The 14,798-nt window shown below is 51.4% G+C and overlaps 1 protein-coding gene, 1 long non-coding RNA gene and 1 other non-coding gene across 3 annotated transcripts; all 3 read right to left on the reverse strand.

The window, feature by feature from the left end:
• Positions 1-338: 338 nt before the first annotated feature.
• TLCD2 (TLC domain containing 2) lies at positions 339-5,485 on the reverse strand. The gene is made up of 4 exons (XM_004012546.6): positions 5,181-5,485; positions 4,872-4,954; positions 4,572-4,654; positions 339-4,010 (listed from the first exon to the last, which is right to left on the reverse strand). Exons 1-4 carry the CDS (start codon positions 5,354-5,356, stop codon positions 3,558-3,560), a joined length of 795 nt encoding a protein of 264 aa, XP_004012595.2. The 5' UTR covers positions 5,357-5,485; the 3' UTR covers positions 339-3,557.
• A 1,178-nt stretch (positions 5,486-6,663) lies between these two features.
• Positions 6,664-11,380, reverse strand: LOC121820573 (uncharacterized). Its single transcript, XR_006061130.1, has 2 exons — positions 11,300-11,380; positions 6,664-9,270 (listed from the first exon to the last, which is right to left on the reverse strand). It is a non-coding gene; the product is annotated as an uncharacterized LOC121820573 (long non-coding RNA).
• Positions 9,159-9,243, reverse strand: MIR22 (microRNA mir-22). The gene has a single exon (NR_107960.1). It is a non-coding gene; the product is annotated as a microRNA mir-22 (primary transcript).
• Positions 11,381-14,798: the final 3,418 nt, after the last annotated feature.

The following is a 14,798-nucleotide window of genomic DNA, read 5'->3' on the forward strand; positions in this document are numbered from 1 at the left end:
TATAACAAGGCTTTGACAACTCAGTTATGGATATTTCCGTTTAATTTTCTTGTTAACTCAGGATAAATTTAAAAGGCTCTTTTGGATTCAACCCTTGGCATTTGACAATCACTCTAAATTGTCTGAATCCTTTCTTTTGCTCTAAGTCCATTCTACTGAAGACATTTGGTTCGCTTTTTCAGAGTAGAGGCTCTAGGACTTTGTCGTTTAAAGAGTTAGTGCCAAGAGATCTTCTCACAGCAAAGCTTCCATGAGCCAGCATCACATTATAAACCAGGACAACTCTGGAGCCAAGAAAAGTGACTCAAAGTCACCATATTCACAAAAGACTGATGATCTTATTTACATAGCAGTTTATTAATTTTTGATCAGGATAGTGTTCTGAAACCATAAAATATCAATGCTTCCCATCCAGGAAATCCTCTCCCCTATGCCAGAGGACAAAGAATTTATCAGCCAGTAGCTCAGTGGGCATGGAGTCAATCTTTGGGATCATGTTATCTCCCCTGCCAGCTAAGTATGGAGTCAGTCTTGAAGACCACTTCACTGGGCCATGGTGAGGCCTGCTAGAGCACCGCCATGGCAACCCAACTCACTGTACCAAATTTAGCATCTGCCAACCTCCACCATGGCAACCCAATTCATTGTAACAAATTTAGCATCTGCAAACCTCTGCATTTTTTAGCTTCTCTTTTCTAGGCTCTCAACTGACTATGCCTCTTTGATTCACATCATTTATATCTGGTCCACAACATATATAACACCAGTTGATGAGATGTCCACTTACTCAATTATAATCACAGTCCAGTTCTGCCCTCCTGAAGTTTCACCGGGTCACCGTGATGGAAAATTGTGTGTGATCCCAAATTCTTCAGGTATCCACTTCCGTCCTGCACCGCCCCCCCCAATTATCTAAATCACTTCCTGTGTTTTAAGAGTTAACCCATAGGAATAGCCATTTTCCATTTCACATTTCCCTCTATGCTGGTTTTTCCCCTTTCCATCTTGGGCACCCTTCATAGATACTACCAAGTTTTCCCGAGAGGGGAACTCACTTGAACCGTGAATTCATGACAGCAACTGAAAAGGTGTAGGGATTGGAATGATTCAGTATTGACATCAACACATAGTTTGGGAACAGATTCCTCCCATTGTTTGTCACATTTTTCTTTGAGAGCTCAAGACAATGTTTTTGCTAATCAAGGCATTTGGTTAAAATAACAATTGAGTTTTGAAGATACTACTTTATTAGGTCTTGGGACTTCCCTTGTGGTTCAGTGGTTAAGACTCCACTCTCTCAGTGCAGAGGGCACAGGTTTGATCCCTAGTCAGGGAACTAAGATCCCACATGCCAAATGGCATGACCAAAAAAATAATAAAAAGAAATCTCTGTCTCAATTTCTACACTGTTGCATCTCTGGTTTTAGTCTGATTACATTCAAACCTCTGCTCTCATTTCCTGCCTGCGCTTACTTCCAACTGTTGCAGTTTTCCCTTGGCTCTATTTGTCATTTTCCCCCTTTGCGCCTTGGTTTTCATGACTCTTTGATGAGGCTATCTCACAATCCCTCTCTCTCTCTGTCCCCTCTCTGTTTTTTTCCTCTATCTATACATTCCCTCTTTTTCCTAGTTCTTTTCTTTGAATGTTTATTTCATCATTCTGCCCCCACTTCCTTTTTTCTGATTCTCTTCAGTCCCTTTGCTTATTCTTCCGTGTCATTTCCCATTTCCTATTCTTACTTCTCATCGTCCTACCAGCCTCTGCCTCTCAGTTCTTGTCTGTGTTGGGCACTGTAGCTGTTTGTGCTTTGTCTTTCTGCTGGTCTCCAACTCAACATATTGCATGCTTTTTCTGTCAATGAATTTTTCCATTGACTGCCTCCTCTACCTTCTGTTCTGCTTCTCAGCTTCCCTGACTAATCTTCATCTCTTTCTCTCTCTTTTTTTGGTCACACCATGCAGCATTTGGGATCTTTGTTCCCCAACCAGGGATCGAACTCATGCCCCCTGCATTGGAAGTGCAGACTTTTAAACCACTGGACCACCAGGGAAGTCCCCCGCTGGTCTCTATTACCACCTCTTTTCTCTCACTCTGCTAATCTATCAGCCACTACGACCTATCTCCCTGGGATCTGGTGGTTCCTCCTTGTCACTCACTCTCCTTATTTCACCATCTAGACCATCTGTATCTTCCACCATTGGGGTCCCTTCCCATCAGCCTTTATTTCTATTTTGCTTGTTTTTTTTTTATGACCATTTAACCAGTTCTATGATTTTGGTTCTTCTCAGCATCTATAACAGACTTTCTTGAAATTTCTGCCAAGGATTGTGTCTTGCCCTCCATCTCTCTACATCTCTGCCTCTTCTACGCAACAAATCTTTTCCTATCTGTCTTTCCATCTGCATATGTCTGTTTCTTTCATTCCCTTTGTCTCTCTCTAGCTCAGCTTTTTGCTTTTATCTTTCTCTTGCTTTTGTCTCCTGTATCTTTTCTGTGGATAATTAAGGGTTATCTATTTCTTTCCCATTGTTTAGTGGAATTGCAACTTTCATCTGCTTACACTTCATACAACCTGGATGTTCTGCCTGCAGAAGGAAGGTGTCTTGTGCAGTAGAAAAAAAAAGAAAAGAAAATGAAGTAGAATCAGCAGAGGAGAAAGCAGAGCTTTCAAATTAATCCCAGAAGAGAGTCAGATATTCCTTAATGCTTCTGCATCCAAGTGGAAGCCTCACCTCATTTGCTTCTGCCTCTGACCTCATTCTCCCATGAAAGCCCAAGCTTGGGAAGACCCTACACGGGGCACCCAGAATGGGTGGTTGAGTTCCTGCTATGGCTCTAGACTTTAGTACAGTTTGGAGAAGACAGACCTAGCCAGGTGTTCATTCCTCTAATGAATCTCAGAATTCCTCTAAGAATCTGCATTTTTTTAAAAAGGTCCAAAGACACTAAAAAAAGGTAAAAGGAGGATGCTCGACACAGTAGGACTAGGTTGAAATACAAACAGAATGATATGGTTTTGAGAACCAGAAACATCAACTGTTTCTTGTCTCTTAGCAACTGTTATGTCCATTCCTACTGGTTACACAGCACCTGTTGAACCCTCCTCCCTCTGCCATAATTTGGTCATGGATGAGGTCTCTCTTCTCTCTAATCTTCACCCCTTCTGACCAGATCTCTTTCTGATCCTAGAAGGACTTCCACTTTACTCATCTGTTCCTGTGCTATAGCAGAGTCTCTGTTCCCATGGCAGTTTCTTCCAGCTTCATGCCTCCCACTACCCTTTATTGGTAGCACAGGCTGTACCTCTGGAATTAGTTCCCTGAAAAGGGCAGTAATCTGATGATGGGATTCAGTGAACAGTAGCCCAGGTTCCCACCCATCCGTGAGTATTAGCATTTCTCCTCAGATCCTAGGAATGCAGGAGTTAGCTGGAAGAGGAACTGAGATACTGAAAACCAAGTCCAGGCCTTGTCCCTGGGGGATAGTGCATCGAAAACCAGCATCTCCTGGTCTTGGTCTTCCCTCCCCCAGGCCTGGCAGAGGGGGAGCCTGAGGCTCAGTCTCTCAGCCTGAGAGTGGAATCATCCCTGGTGATGGACTCACCATCACACTCTGTCCTAGTGCCCCTGGTTTCCTTGTTTCCAAGGGTGGGTGGGCAGGGCCGAGATCGCAAAACATCACTGACCAAAATGTGGACGCCCAAACTGATGCTCATGGCGCCCACAATGGCCAGTCCAGTTCCACCAAGGATGACCAGAGCAAGAGGGATCTGGTGGCATTGCTGGAACAGCCACAGGCTCATCCATCCCAGCGGCACCAGGCGGAAGAGGGCCAAGGTGGCCAGGGTGGCCCAGCTGGTCACGCTGAAGGCCAGGGATGGAGCCTGGCGAGAGAGCAGCAGCAGCTGGCGTAGGTGCAGGCAGGTGGAGTTGAGCTCCAGGAGCAGAGACACCACAGAGAAGCCCACGTAGTGGCCGGACAGAACGGCGGTGCTGAGGCAGCTCACGACCTGGGGAGCCGAGGTCAGAGGTCAGAGGACCTTCCATGACCTACCACCCATGAGGTCCCAACACGATCAGGTCCCAACATCCCAGTCCTTAAGAAGGGTTTCCAAGCAGTTTGTGGCGCTTCCCACACAGACCCCAACAAAGCCAACCTTATGTTTACCTGTATGTTAGGAGCCTGAATGGCCTTGAAACAACCCTTCCATAGAATTGAATTGGAGCAGCTTTGGCCCCGGGCTGTCTGCCTCCCACCATTTGCATTCCTGTGCTTTCACACCCCATCCCCACTCCCAGTACTGGGACTCCCCCTTCTTATTAAGCTCCATAGTCAATGTTTCTGTGATAGACTGGACACCTGTGGGAATCCAGTCTCCTTGGGCAGTGCTGACTCCAGCTGTGGCCAGCAGTAATCCCCTCCCCCCAGTTCAGCCCAAGGTTGGGAGGATCAAGTGCCAGCAGGGGTCGGAAACTCCGGGGGAAGTCATAGGACAGAAGGCTGATGAGAGACTAGGAACCCCCAGGCTGGGCACGCCTCCTTCCCTGTCTCGGGGCTTGCCAAGTCTCACCACCGCATGGTGACAAAGAAGATCCCAGGCCTGGCCCAAGGTCTGGTTCCACAACAAGTCAGTTCCATCTGCCAGGAAATAACCTGTGGGCAAGGAGGGGAGGCTGGTGTTAGGCTTCCCCCAAGCCAGTGTCCAGTCTGGAGAAGAATCTCCACCTTTCCCGCCTCTTTAGTTTCCTCTCAGTAAAGCTGCCAGAAATATTTCACTCCATCAAGAAATGGAAGAGGGAAGGAGACCTGGAATGACTTCTGGAAGTTTGTCCCCTGCCCCAAAATGGTCCAGCTTTCCCTGAAGACTTACCCACAGAGACAGCCACCAGCAGCAGAGCCCAGGGAGGGTGGCCATGAATCGGGTCGGCGGCCATCTGAGGGTACAGCGACAGCCTGGAGGAGACGGGAGAGCCATGGTCAAGCGTCTGTGTGGACACGGATCCATTCTCCGGCTGTGGACGGATCGATACCACCCACTCATCCACAAACCCACCCCAGCCTCAGACACTTCGAGATCTCGCATGGATTCTGAAGATGCCTCCGGGTCTTTTAATCCCAGACAACCGCCCCCCTCCCTCGCCCTCGCCACTGTGCCTCCGAAACCTCTTAAGCCCCGCACCCGAGCAGCGCCCCGGCCCCCGTAAGCAGGCTGTGCACCAGGGAGACACAAATGTTCCGCCACTTCCAACGGTTCTGGGCGGCAGATCCCGGCGTGGGCAGCAGCTGCAGCCCCCAGTGCAGCCCCCGGAAGGCGGCGAAGGAGGCGCCGGTGACGAGGAGCCCAGAGGGCGCCATGGCCTGGCGGGCGGGCTAGGTCTGGATCGGTCCCTGGGGCTCCCGGGCTCTCAGCCCCGACGCATCCAACACCCCGCTGCGGAGACTGCGAGCAGGATTCCCGGCAAGGCGGGGTCCTTAGGTTCCCCCGCCCGCCCCGCCTTCGGAATCGGCTTTAACTTTTCCAGGTCTCGTCCACGCCCCCAACCCCTGGCTGGGCGGTGATTGGAGAAGCCGTGGGGCCACCGCCCCTTGAGCCACCGCAACCGACCACTTGCCGCCTTCGAAGGGGATGGAGGGTAGGGGGCTTCCCGGGATCAGACCCGTAAACGGAGCTTAGGGAGGCTTTCTGGATGTCGACAGGGGTCTTCCCAAGCCCTCTTGTGTCCCCACTTCCCCGCAAATCCGGAAATGGCTTGTTAATCTCACCTGATACTCTCAGAGGCCCAGCCATATGAACCTTCACCTACTTCACCTCCTCTCACCTCTCACCTGCTGTGCCTCCTTCCCACCCTACCCACGCAGCCCTGAAGTTAGAGGCCAGGGCAAACCCACTCCTACGGGCATAAACCTCGCCATCGCTCTGCCCCGCGCCCCACCCCAGTCAGTTGTGGAGCGGGGCGGGGCGGGGGCGGACACGGGGGCACATCACTTCCTTCCAGCCACCTTCCTTCCCGATGTTTCCAGACCTTGAACATATTTCAGCAACTCCATGTAAACTCCAGGAGTCCTGCGCCTTGACATGGTACCTCTCATAAGGAACAACTCCCTTTCTCTAAGAGCGACCCACCAGGGCCCCTCGCTACAGAGGACCTTGATCATCAGCCCCAATCTTGAAAAGCCCCCCCCCCCCGCCCCCTCCCGCCAGGGCTTGGTACCCATTAGGGGAGGAATGAGTATCTGTGCCAATTTGAGGAGGCAAGGAGAGGTGGCACAGGGTCATCTCAAGATTGGGGAAGAGTCAAAGGGAAAAAGCCACATCTTGCTTTCAGAAGCAGGACTGTCAGGATTATACAGAAGCTTTCAGCTTTGGGGGCGGGGAACTTTTCCTCTTCTGAAGAGTGACAGGTTCTTCCTGTTTTCCATTTTACTCCATCCACTCTACACCTCTTTAGGTGGCTGCCACCAAGTCAGGGCAACAGCTGTTCCCTGTACAAGGAGTGGATTCCAGCTACTCCCAAAGAATAAAACTCATAAAGCAATAGGTGCTCCCACAAATGTTCTCACAACTCCCCTCCTCCACTAAAACCCCATTATATGAATGGGGCTGCAGGGAACCCTTCATTCTTCCACACCCACCTCTCCAGAAGTTTTAAAAATTACACTGATTCTTTTAAATCTTATTTATTATATGAAACCCATACATGATTAATGTAGAAAATTTAGCAACTACAGAAAACCAAATGAAAAATTACAACTTTATTCCCTCATCCAAAGATAACCACTATTATTAACAATTTGGAGTATGTCTGCAGTCTTTTTAAAACTGTCTTGTAAGTATACGCCCATATTTAAAAGAGCAAAATTGAGATCACATAATACATATCATTTTATAACCTTTTTAATATTCAGAGAGCATTTTTCTTTCCAGTCAAATGCTCTCCTACATGACTTTTAATGGCTGTGCAGTGTTCCACCATCTGGGTGGATACATAATAATTTACTCAAGCAACCTCTTCTTGCACATTTTCATTACAGCTGAAAAAGAAATGAATTCCCAGCTGGACAGTTGGTTCTCAATTTTTCCTATTGCATTGCTGGGATGAACATCTTATAACTAATCTTTAATTATATTCTTAGGATACATTCCCAAATGTAGAATTACTAGATCAAAGGCCATGATACTTTTAGGACGTTCGGCACACATTACCCAACTGACATCAGTAAGACTACCCACTTGTATACCCATGTGCAATGTACGAGAGTGTCATTTTAGTACTTCTTTGTCAATAACTGGGTCTTATTTTTTCTCTTATAGTTTGCTACAGAAAAAAATGCTTCCAGCTATAGCTGCCTTTAATTACTAATGAAGCACATTTTCCCATGGTTTTATCTATTGGAACTTCTTTTATGAATTTTCTGCATATGTCCTTTCACAGCTGGCTCTTGCTCCTCAAGGGTGCTTAAAGACAAGTTACACGGTGAGGAGAGGTGGAAGCGGGAGAATGAAGTCAAGGACACTTCAACATGGTCCCACATCTCTGATGTGGAGGCAGAAAGACTGGAGAGCAATGGAGAACGAAGTAGACGGCTGGAAGCTTGTCCTCGATGGAGGGTGGCTTGTCCTCCCTCCTCCTGGGGGTGCTCCTGGCCTCTACGGGCCCCCTCTGCAGGATGTCCAGACAGGGCCCTGTGCTCTCCAGGCCTGGTCTTTCACTGGTCTTCTGTCTGCCTCTGTCTTTCCAGGCTGTTCTTCCTCATTTCTGCTCCATGAGGGGTGAGGATGGCAGAGCCATGTACCCAAGGCTGGATGAAGACATTGTGGCCCGTGAAGCGAGGAGGGGAAGAAAGGACGGAAGCAATGTCCAGGGACAGAGCAACCTTTGTTGCAGCCTGTGAGTGGACTCAAGTCTACCCACCCTCCTCTACTACAGTCCACTCACATCCAGCTTAGGCTGCAGAAGGGTGGGTTCAATGAGCTACTCTCTCCTAAATCTGTTCCTCAAAAGTGGAGAACAGGACCCAGTTACCTGCATAACTCCTGCTCCTAAACAGAACAAACAGCTTCCAGTAACCCCTGAACTTGATTACCTTCAGGCAGGGAGACTGGGCCAAGGCTGAACCACACCAGAACATGAGCCCAAGGGTGAGATTAGATCAGGAGATGGGGGGTGGCAGCTTTATTCTGCCTGATGCCCCTAAAGCGGTCACATCTCATAACCCATCTCTTCTGGTTGCTGGAGAGAATTTCCTGCCTGCATGGGCCTGAGCTGAATCTCACACCCTATCCTTGAAAAGTGGGGGAAGTCAGCAATGGCAGCTGGAACCCCATCAGGGCTGTGGTCCTGCTCTAGGAGGCAGGGGAAGCCTGAGCCACCTTTGCTTGGTGGGAAGTCAATGTCAAGACTGAGTTCCCAGCATCTCCTTGGCATTGGTCTAACCCTAGCCCCTCCCCTCAACCTCCAGCCCCAGCTCCTGGGGTTCTGGTCAGGGGTGGGGAAAGGGCAATAGCTTATGTGAAAAGCTGTTCTGTTCCCACCCACAGCAGAGGACAGCCCAGGCTCTGAGTCCATAAAAGTAGGCTTCTGATTCCTTCATGTATGCTCAATTGTGTGATTCCCCATTTCACAGGTGAAGAAACCAAGACAGGGGGCCTAAGAGTCCCACGTGGAAGTATCCCTGAATTTAGAGTCTGGGCCAGACTAAGGAAATACAGGGAACAGGTAAGAGCAGGGAGATGATTACTCAGATGGGCAACTCAGTATGACCTTTTCCCTGAAGAAGAAACTTACTTTTGAACTTGGAAAGGCCAGTAGGAAGGAATGAGGGGCAAGGAAGGAAGGAGGATCAGGAAAGACATTTGCATAAAGGGGAAGGCAGGATTTTCTTTGCTCCACTTCTTCCCACTGTCAAAGACCAACTAAGCTTGGGTACTCAGAGCCCTCTATTCCTCAGTTCAGCCTGGGTCTCTGATCTGAAACTTTCTCTCTTTCTGGGTCAATCTGGGGCAAGGTTCTCCAACTGAATAGGGTTCCCTTCCCCAAAAGGTATCATCACTCTCGCTGTTCAGAACTTCCCAGCCCCAGCTCTGTCACCTTCCAGAGAAGGGAGAAAGCAGCTCCTTCTCCTCGTCTTCCTCTTCCTCCTCCTCCTCGAAGCCAGGGGCAGAGGGCAACAGTTCTTCAACTGGCAGCTTTAGCTGGGTCAGGACATAAAGCTTGCCACTGAAGAACTACTGCGGCTCAGCCAGGTGAGGATGTGGGAGGCACAGGTTCCTAAAAGGGAAAGGAAAGAAAAATGGGAAAGACGTGAGCAAGGCTATGTCACAGGGACACTGTCTCACTGGCCATCAAAGTCCAGTTCCAGTGGATGTTCAACCTTCTAATGAAGGGCTTCTTGGCTCTGACCTGGGCCTCCAGCAAGGGACAAGAGGCAGCTCTGAACCTAATTCCTTGCTCCTCTTTCCAGAACTGAAGGCTGTAGAAACCTAGATGTGCTCTCACCCCATGTTGCCTTGGCTACCCACAGGGTAGCCTCCAGCCTCCTCAGCACTGAGAGGGCAGGATCTGGGAGCCTGGACACTCTCCACCAGTTACCCAGGTATTAGGTGAGAAGGTGTACCTCAGGTCCAGAAATGGGAGGGATCAGGGCAACTGACTCAGTCTCAGGGAATCCAGCAGGAAGAAGAGTTTTGGGGGGGGCCTACATCTGGGGAAGAGTAAGGAAGGGAGGAGGTTTAGGGTTTCGAAGAAGGTCAGCAGAGGTTCCTGGGACTATGAGGAGAGGAAAGGGGACCAGAGGCTGGAGGAAAGGGAGGTAGGGCAGGGTGGTTGGGCAGCTTCCCCAGGACTCTTAAATGCCAGGCATTCCGCTTGCACATTCCGGGTACATCTGGTATGAATTCCAGGCTGTCTGCCGGCCCCTCCATGTCTGAACTTTGTTCCAAGTTCCAAGCCCCGCCCCCACAGTTCCAACGCATGAATCAGCAGGAAAAGCCGGGCCCTGCAGCATGGCCCAGGGAGGGGGCTGGGGGCGTGGCAGGCTTGAAGGCTGCGAGCTTGGGAGGGTGGGTTTGTGCTGACACTCTGTCGAAGGGCATGGTCCATGCCAGTGTGAGGGGCCAAGGCGGTCTTGCCTTTAGATATCTATACCCAGAGGGTAAAGAGAGATTAGGGTGGGAGGTTTTCAAATTACAAAACCCTCTTGGGAGGCATGAACTTTGTGGCATCTTCCTTCTCCCAGGTGACCAGTTCAACTCCTTCCCACTCCTATCTGCCTGAGCAGGCTCTGTTCAGCCCATAGGACTCAGCTGCTGCTGAGAGTCTGTGCCAAGCAGGTGCCCTTGGCTGTAGGGAGGGGTGGGCCCAGGGCACTGACCCTCTGACCAGCTGCTCCATCAACCCTTTGGCACCCTGACAGCTCCTAGCTCAGTCTGACAGCCAGGATGACAGGCCAAATGAGTTGGAGGCTAGAACTAGGGCCGGAGGGAGGTGGGGGCAATAGCCTAGCCAGAGGCCACGGGGAGGGGCCAAGAGTTGGCCGAGAGGTGGGGAGAGAGGGAGCCCAGTGATGACTAACCCAGGCGCCCCACCCAGCCAGCCGGCTTCCCAGGCGGTCAGGGCCAGGCCTGGGCTAGGGGCCCCACAACCGGACAGGCTGGGGGGAGGTGCAGAGGTGACCTTCTCTCGGCTCAAGACGGCCAGTTAGGCTGGGGAGGGGGGAAGGTTAGAGTTTCCAAGCTCTCCTTCTGCCTGCTCCCCCCACCAACCCGCGGTGAAACCCTAACCTTTGGGTTGCATAAGGCCCCTGCACCGCCGCCCCCTACTCCTCTCCCCTCCCCCCTTACATAACATCCCCTGAAGGGAACGAGAGGAGGGGCTGGCCCGCCCAGAGACCCCTTCCCTGCCAGGGCGCTCAACTGGCCCTGACCCAGTGACTGCCGGCACAGGCAAAGCACCTCCCCGTTACCCGCCCTGTCCAAATCCTCAAGCTGGGAGGCCGGCTCCCGTATCCTCAGACCAGAGGGCGCCGAGGTGAGCCGCCCCCAGCCCTCTGGCCCCTCGTCTTCCTCCCAGCTACTCCACAAAACCTTCCGCACGACTACTGTCCCAGACTGCTTCTTTAAACCTCCTGACACACTACTCCAGCCAGTCAAGGCCCCTCTCCCCCAGAACGCCCCAACCCCCGCCGCCCCCTCACCCCTCCCCCGGAAGGGCAGGGTGTGGCCGTCAGGACCCTACTTTCCCCCATTACCCCGTTAGCACGGTTCCCTCCTGTGCTGCCGGGACCCCAGCTCACACCCACCTGGTGCTGGGTGGGGGGGTGCTGAGGATAGGGGAGCAAATCCGTGCGTCCGATCCCCACGGCCGGCGGCGCTGTCTCTTCCCAGCGCCCAGCACACACCGGCTCCAGTCTCCGATCAGCTGGCGGCGTCGTGACGCACGAACTGCGATTGCACCGCCCAGGGCCAATCACCGCCCACTGCTGGGCAGCGTGACTACACCCACTCGGGGGCGCCAGCGCTTCGCCTTGGTCCCGCCTCCCTGGCCGTCTTAGCTCTGATTGGCAAGGAGGCCACCCCTTTGCCGAGTGGAGTGGAGCTAAGCCACGCCCACCAACTCGAGAGCTGGCCAATAGGTAAAAAGGGGTGGCTTAGCCCTCCGTCTAAGCTACTTGCTTAGAGGGGCGGTACGTCAAACCCGAGTTCTAAAGAGCAGAAGGAAGTCGAGGCGTGTGTGTTTGCGGTGCATACTGGTCAATGTAGTTCTCGGTTCGACACCTCATTCCCAGAATCCAGCGCGCTCTGTGAGTTGGCATTTTTAAACTCATCTCTGAATCTATCCCGGCGAACTCCTTAAAGGGCTACCGCCCCTCTTCTCGGAGCTGTGAGTGGTTCTTTTAGACAGCCCCCAAACGGATTCACTGACCTCTTGCAGGAGGCGATGTTTCTCTCAGGAAGAGCAGGAGAGGGTGCAGGAGTGAGAACTGAAGGTGGAAATCAGCCCCAGGGCACACAGACTCTTCCTTTGAAATGAGGACTCCTGGGAGCTTTTGGAGGAGTGAGGACTGCCTACCTCGGCTGGCCTCAGCTTTCTGTTGCAGAGGTCTAATCCACTCCTCCTCCTGGAGGGCCTTCCTAATCAGAGGAAACTTCTGGTAGATGTCTTGCCCCAGTCACAGAGAGACAAAGCCTGTCAAGCAGCAGCTTCCCAACGAAAGATTTATAGCACAGTCTTCACCTGACGGTAGAAGGAAGACTTGTGGTCAGAAACTAGGGGACGGGCCGGGCCAACGTGCAACTGGCCAGCAACCCCGTCCTCAGCACGTAGATACCCCCATTCTGTCCCGCCCCCCAGAAGCTTTTCACTGACTCAGGCCTACTTAGGGAAGAGATTTCAGAGGTGGAGACCAGTGAGGAGGCTGTTCCTTCCCCAGAGGCCAATCAGAACATAGAGGGGCGGGGACATGGGCCAAAAAAAATTAATAATAATCGGAAAAGAACCCAATGACTTGGCAAAAGCTGCAGAACCGCTTCGTTAAAGGTCCACCCCATCTCAATCACTCCCATCTCTCCACCACCATCAAAAAGGGACGGGTGGAGAGGGATCCATGATGTTTCCATAAGCTCCCAATTGAGGGTGAAGGTAACAGCCTAGAGTGTGAGGTAGTTCCTTCTGCGTGAAAGACGGGCTCCATCAAGGGAAAGCTATGGCTCCTACGAGCTCCAGAACGCCGAACCTGTACAGAACATTGTGCCTTTAAGGAAACTTCCTGCCTTCCACCCCGGTAACAGCTGATTGTTGGAAAGTGTGACCTCAGGGGACGAATCAGCTGTTACCACATCCTCCTCCAGTTCTGCCCTCCTCTATCCCCTTCTTCTCCGCCCTCGCCGCCCCCACCATGGGTGATGAGGAAAGGAAGATGAAACCCCAAATATGGGGGACCCGCTCGTACGTTCCTTCCTCTCCTCTCTCACTCCAAGACTGCCTCCCTCCCCCGCCCTCCCCCTTCTCTCTCCCCCACGCTCCCCTTCTTCCTCCCTCGTCTCTCCCTCCTCTCCCGCCCCCTGTCTGCTGGTTAGGTCTTCAGAGGCTCTGAGCTTGGAACGAGAGGTATTTCCTGTCGGCACAGTCAGCTCAGACTCGCCCTCCCCTGGTCTAGTTGGGAGGCCAGTATTGGGGAAGCCCAGAATGGTGGCTGCCTGGGTGTGTGGGTGCTCTAGGAATGGGTACTGGGGAAGGTCCCGTGAATCTACAGACCAAACCTGAAGGAGAGAAATGGCTGTGGGAAGGAACCTGCTTCCCAGGCCAGCTCCCCACTATTCCCTCTCAGGTTCCTCCCCAGACAGGATCCTGCTAAGGAGATCCTCCTGGCTTTGCCCATTACTCCATATACATTTTTTACACTGCTCCATTTTTTATATTTTCACCTCCCCATTCCCCCGCCCTGCCAAAGGTGGATAATGTGGAACTTTCCAGGGGCCGCAGGTGGAGCATGAAGGCCCCAAGAACCAGGGGCTTTGGCTAGGAAGTCCTGTGCTGGAAGACCCAGGTAAATATTTTGCCCAGCCCTGAGCTGGGAGTCGGGGTCACTCCAGGACAAGCTTAGTGTGACGTCCCAGGACGGACTTGGCAAGGTTGGGAGAAATTGAGCAGGGTCTTGGCCAAGCTTGGAAGAAAGAGAAATCTCACCAGCTGCCCCCGTTTACCATTATGCTTAGCACAGAAGTCCTGTTCCCTTCTTCTCACCCAAGACCCTTGGAATAGGCCCTTTCCTGTTTTGTTCTAACTTACCATATCCCCATCCTGCCACCGTATAGGGCAAAAGCAACAGGCTTTGAGTCCAGGGTTTTTGATCACAGCACTATTGACATTTTGGGCTGGATAATTTCTTATGGGAGCTGTCCTGTACACAGTAGCTTGTTTACTGGCATCCTCAGCTCACTGGGTGCCTTTAGCACACACCCCCACCACCCTCCAACTTATGACACTCAAAATCATCTCCAGACATGACCAGATGTCCCCTGGGGGCCAAAATCGCCCTCCATTTAGAACCACCGAGTTAGACAAACTTGGATTCAAATTCCAACTCTTACCACCTGTAAGCTTGATGAAGATACTTTACATCTCTGAGCCGCAATTTCCTCATCTACAAAACTGAATGAATAATAAAGTCATGGCTTATTGTAGGGTTTTAGAAAAGAATATGTTTGAAAACACCTAGCACAATACCTGACTCAGTTGGTGCACTGAAGATTAGCTTCCTTCACTTTTCTCCTTGCCACATTGGCAAGAGCTAAGCTCCATCAGCACGGGCTGACTGTTGGGACCTCTGCAGGCTTCCTCCCTGACCATCCAAGCCATGACCTCCGAGAAACTCAATATGGGGTCTGGTGAAGGAGGGTCGCTGACTTGGTGCCAGATCCCCCGAAGCCCAAGGGTGCTTGGGCTGAGATTCAGGCAGCATTTGGAAACAGAGTTATTACAGGACACTGTACTTCAAAATGTGGCCTGCAGTTTGCCTGCATCAGAAATACTTAGTGCTTGTTAAAAATTCAGATTACAGAGCTCTCAATCAGAAGTACATCATAACGTTTGAAAAACCACGGTCTTAGGGTTTGAATTGGGGCAGGTGTCATTACCCCAGAATTTAGAACACCAGTGCCCAGTATTGCAAAGACATCTCAATATAAGGGATGGAAAGAACTCTTAAATAGATAAGGTTAGTTACACTCAAGGTCATTGGTGCATTACAAGCTAAAACCACTAGAGGGCAGGGCACACACAAACTTGCAGAAAGAAAA

Source organism: Ovis aries, chromosome 11, assembly GCF_016772045.2.
Source record: "Ovis aries strain OAR_USU_Benz2616 breed Rambouillet chromosome 11, ARS-UI_Ramb_v3.0, whole genome shotgun sequence".
Taxonomy (NCBI): domain Eukaryota; kingdom Metazoa; phylum Chordata; class Mammalia; order Artiodactyla; family Bovidae; genus Ovis; species Ovis aries.

What these genes read in the sequence shown, in the direction of transcription:
- TLCD2 (XM_004012546.6), bottom strand. Translation starts at nt 5,356, where the DNA reads ATGGCGCCCTCTGGGCTCCTCGTCACCGGCGCCTCCTTCGCCGCCTTC. An exon ending in GGGGCCGGGGCGCTGCTCGG is followed by an intron (nt 4,955 to 5,180) that starts GTGCGGGGCTTA and finishes CGTCTCCTCCAG; the next exon opens with GCTGTCGCTGTACCCTCAGA. An exon ending in TTCTTTGTCACCATGCGGTG is followed by an intron (nt 4,011 to 4,571) that starts GTGAGACTTGGC and finishes TCGGCTCCCCAG; the next exon opens with GTCGTGAGCTGCCTCAGCAC.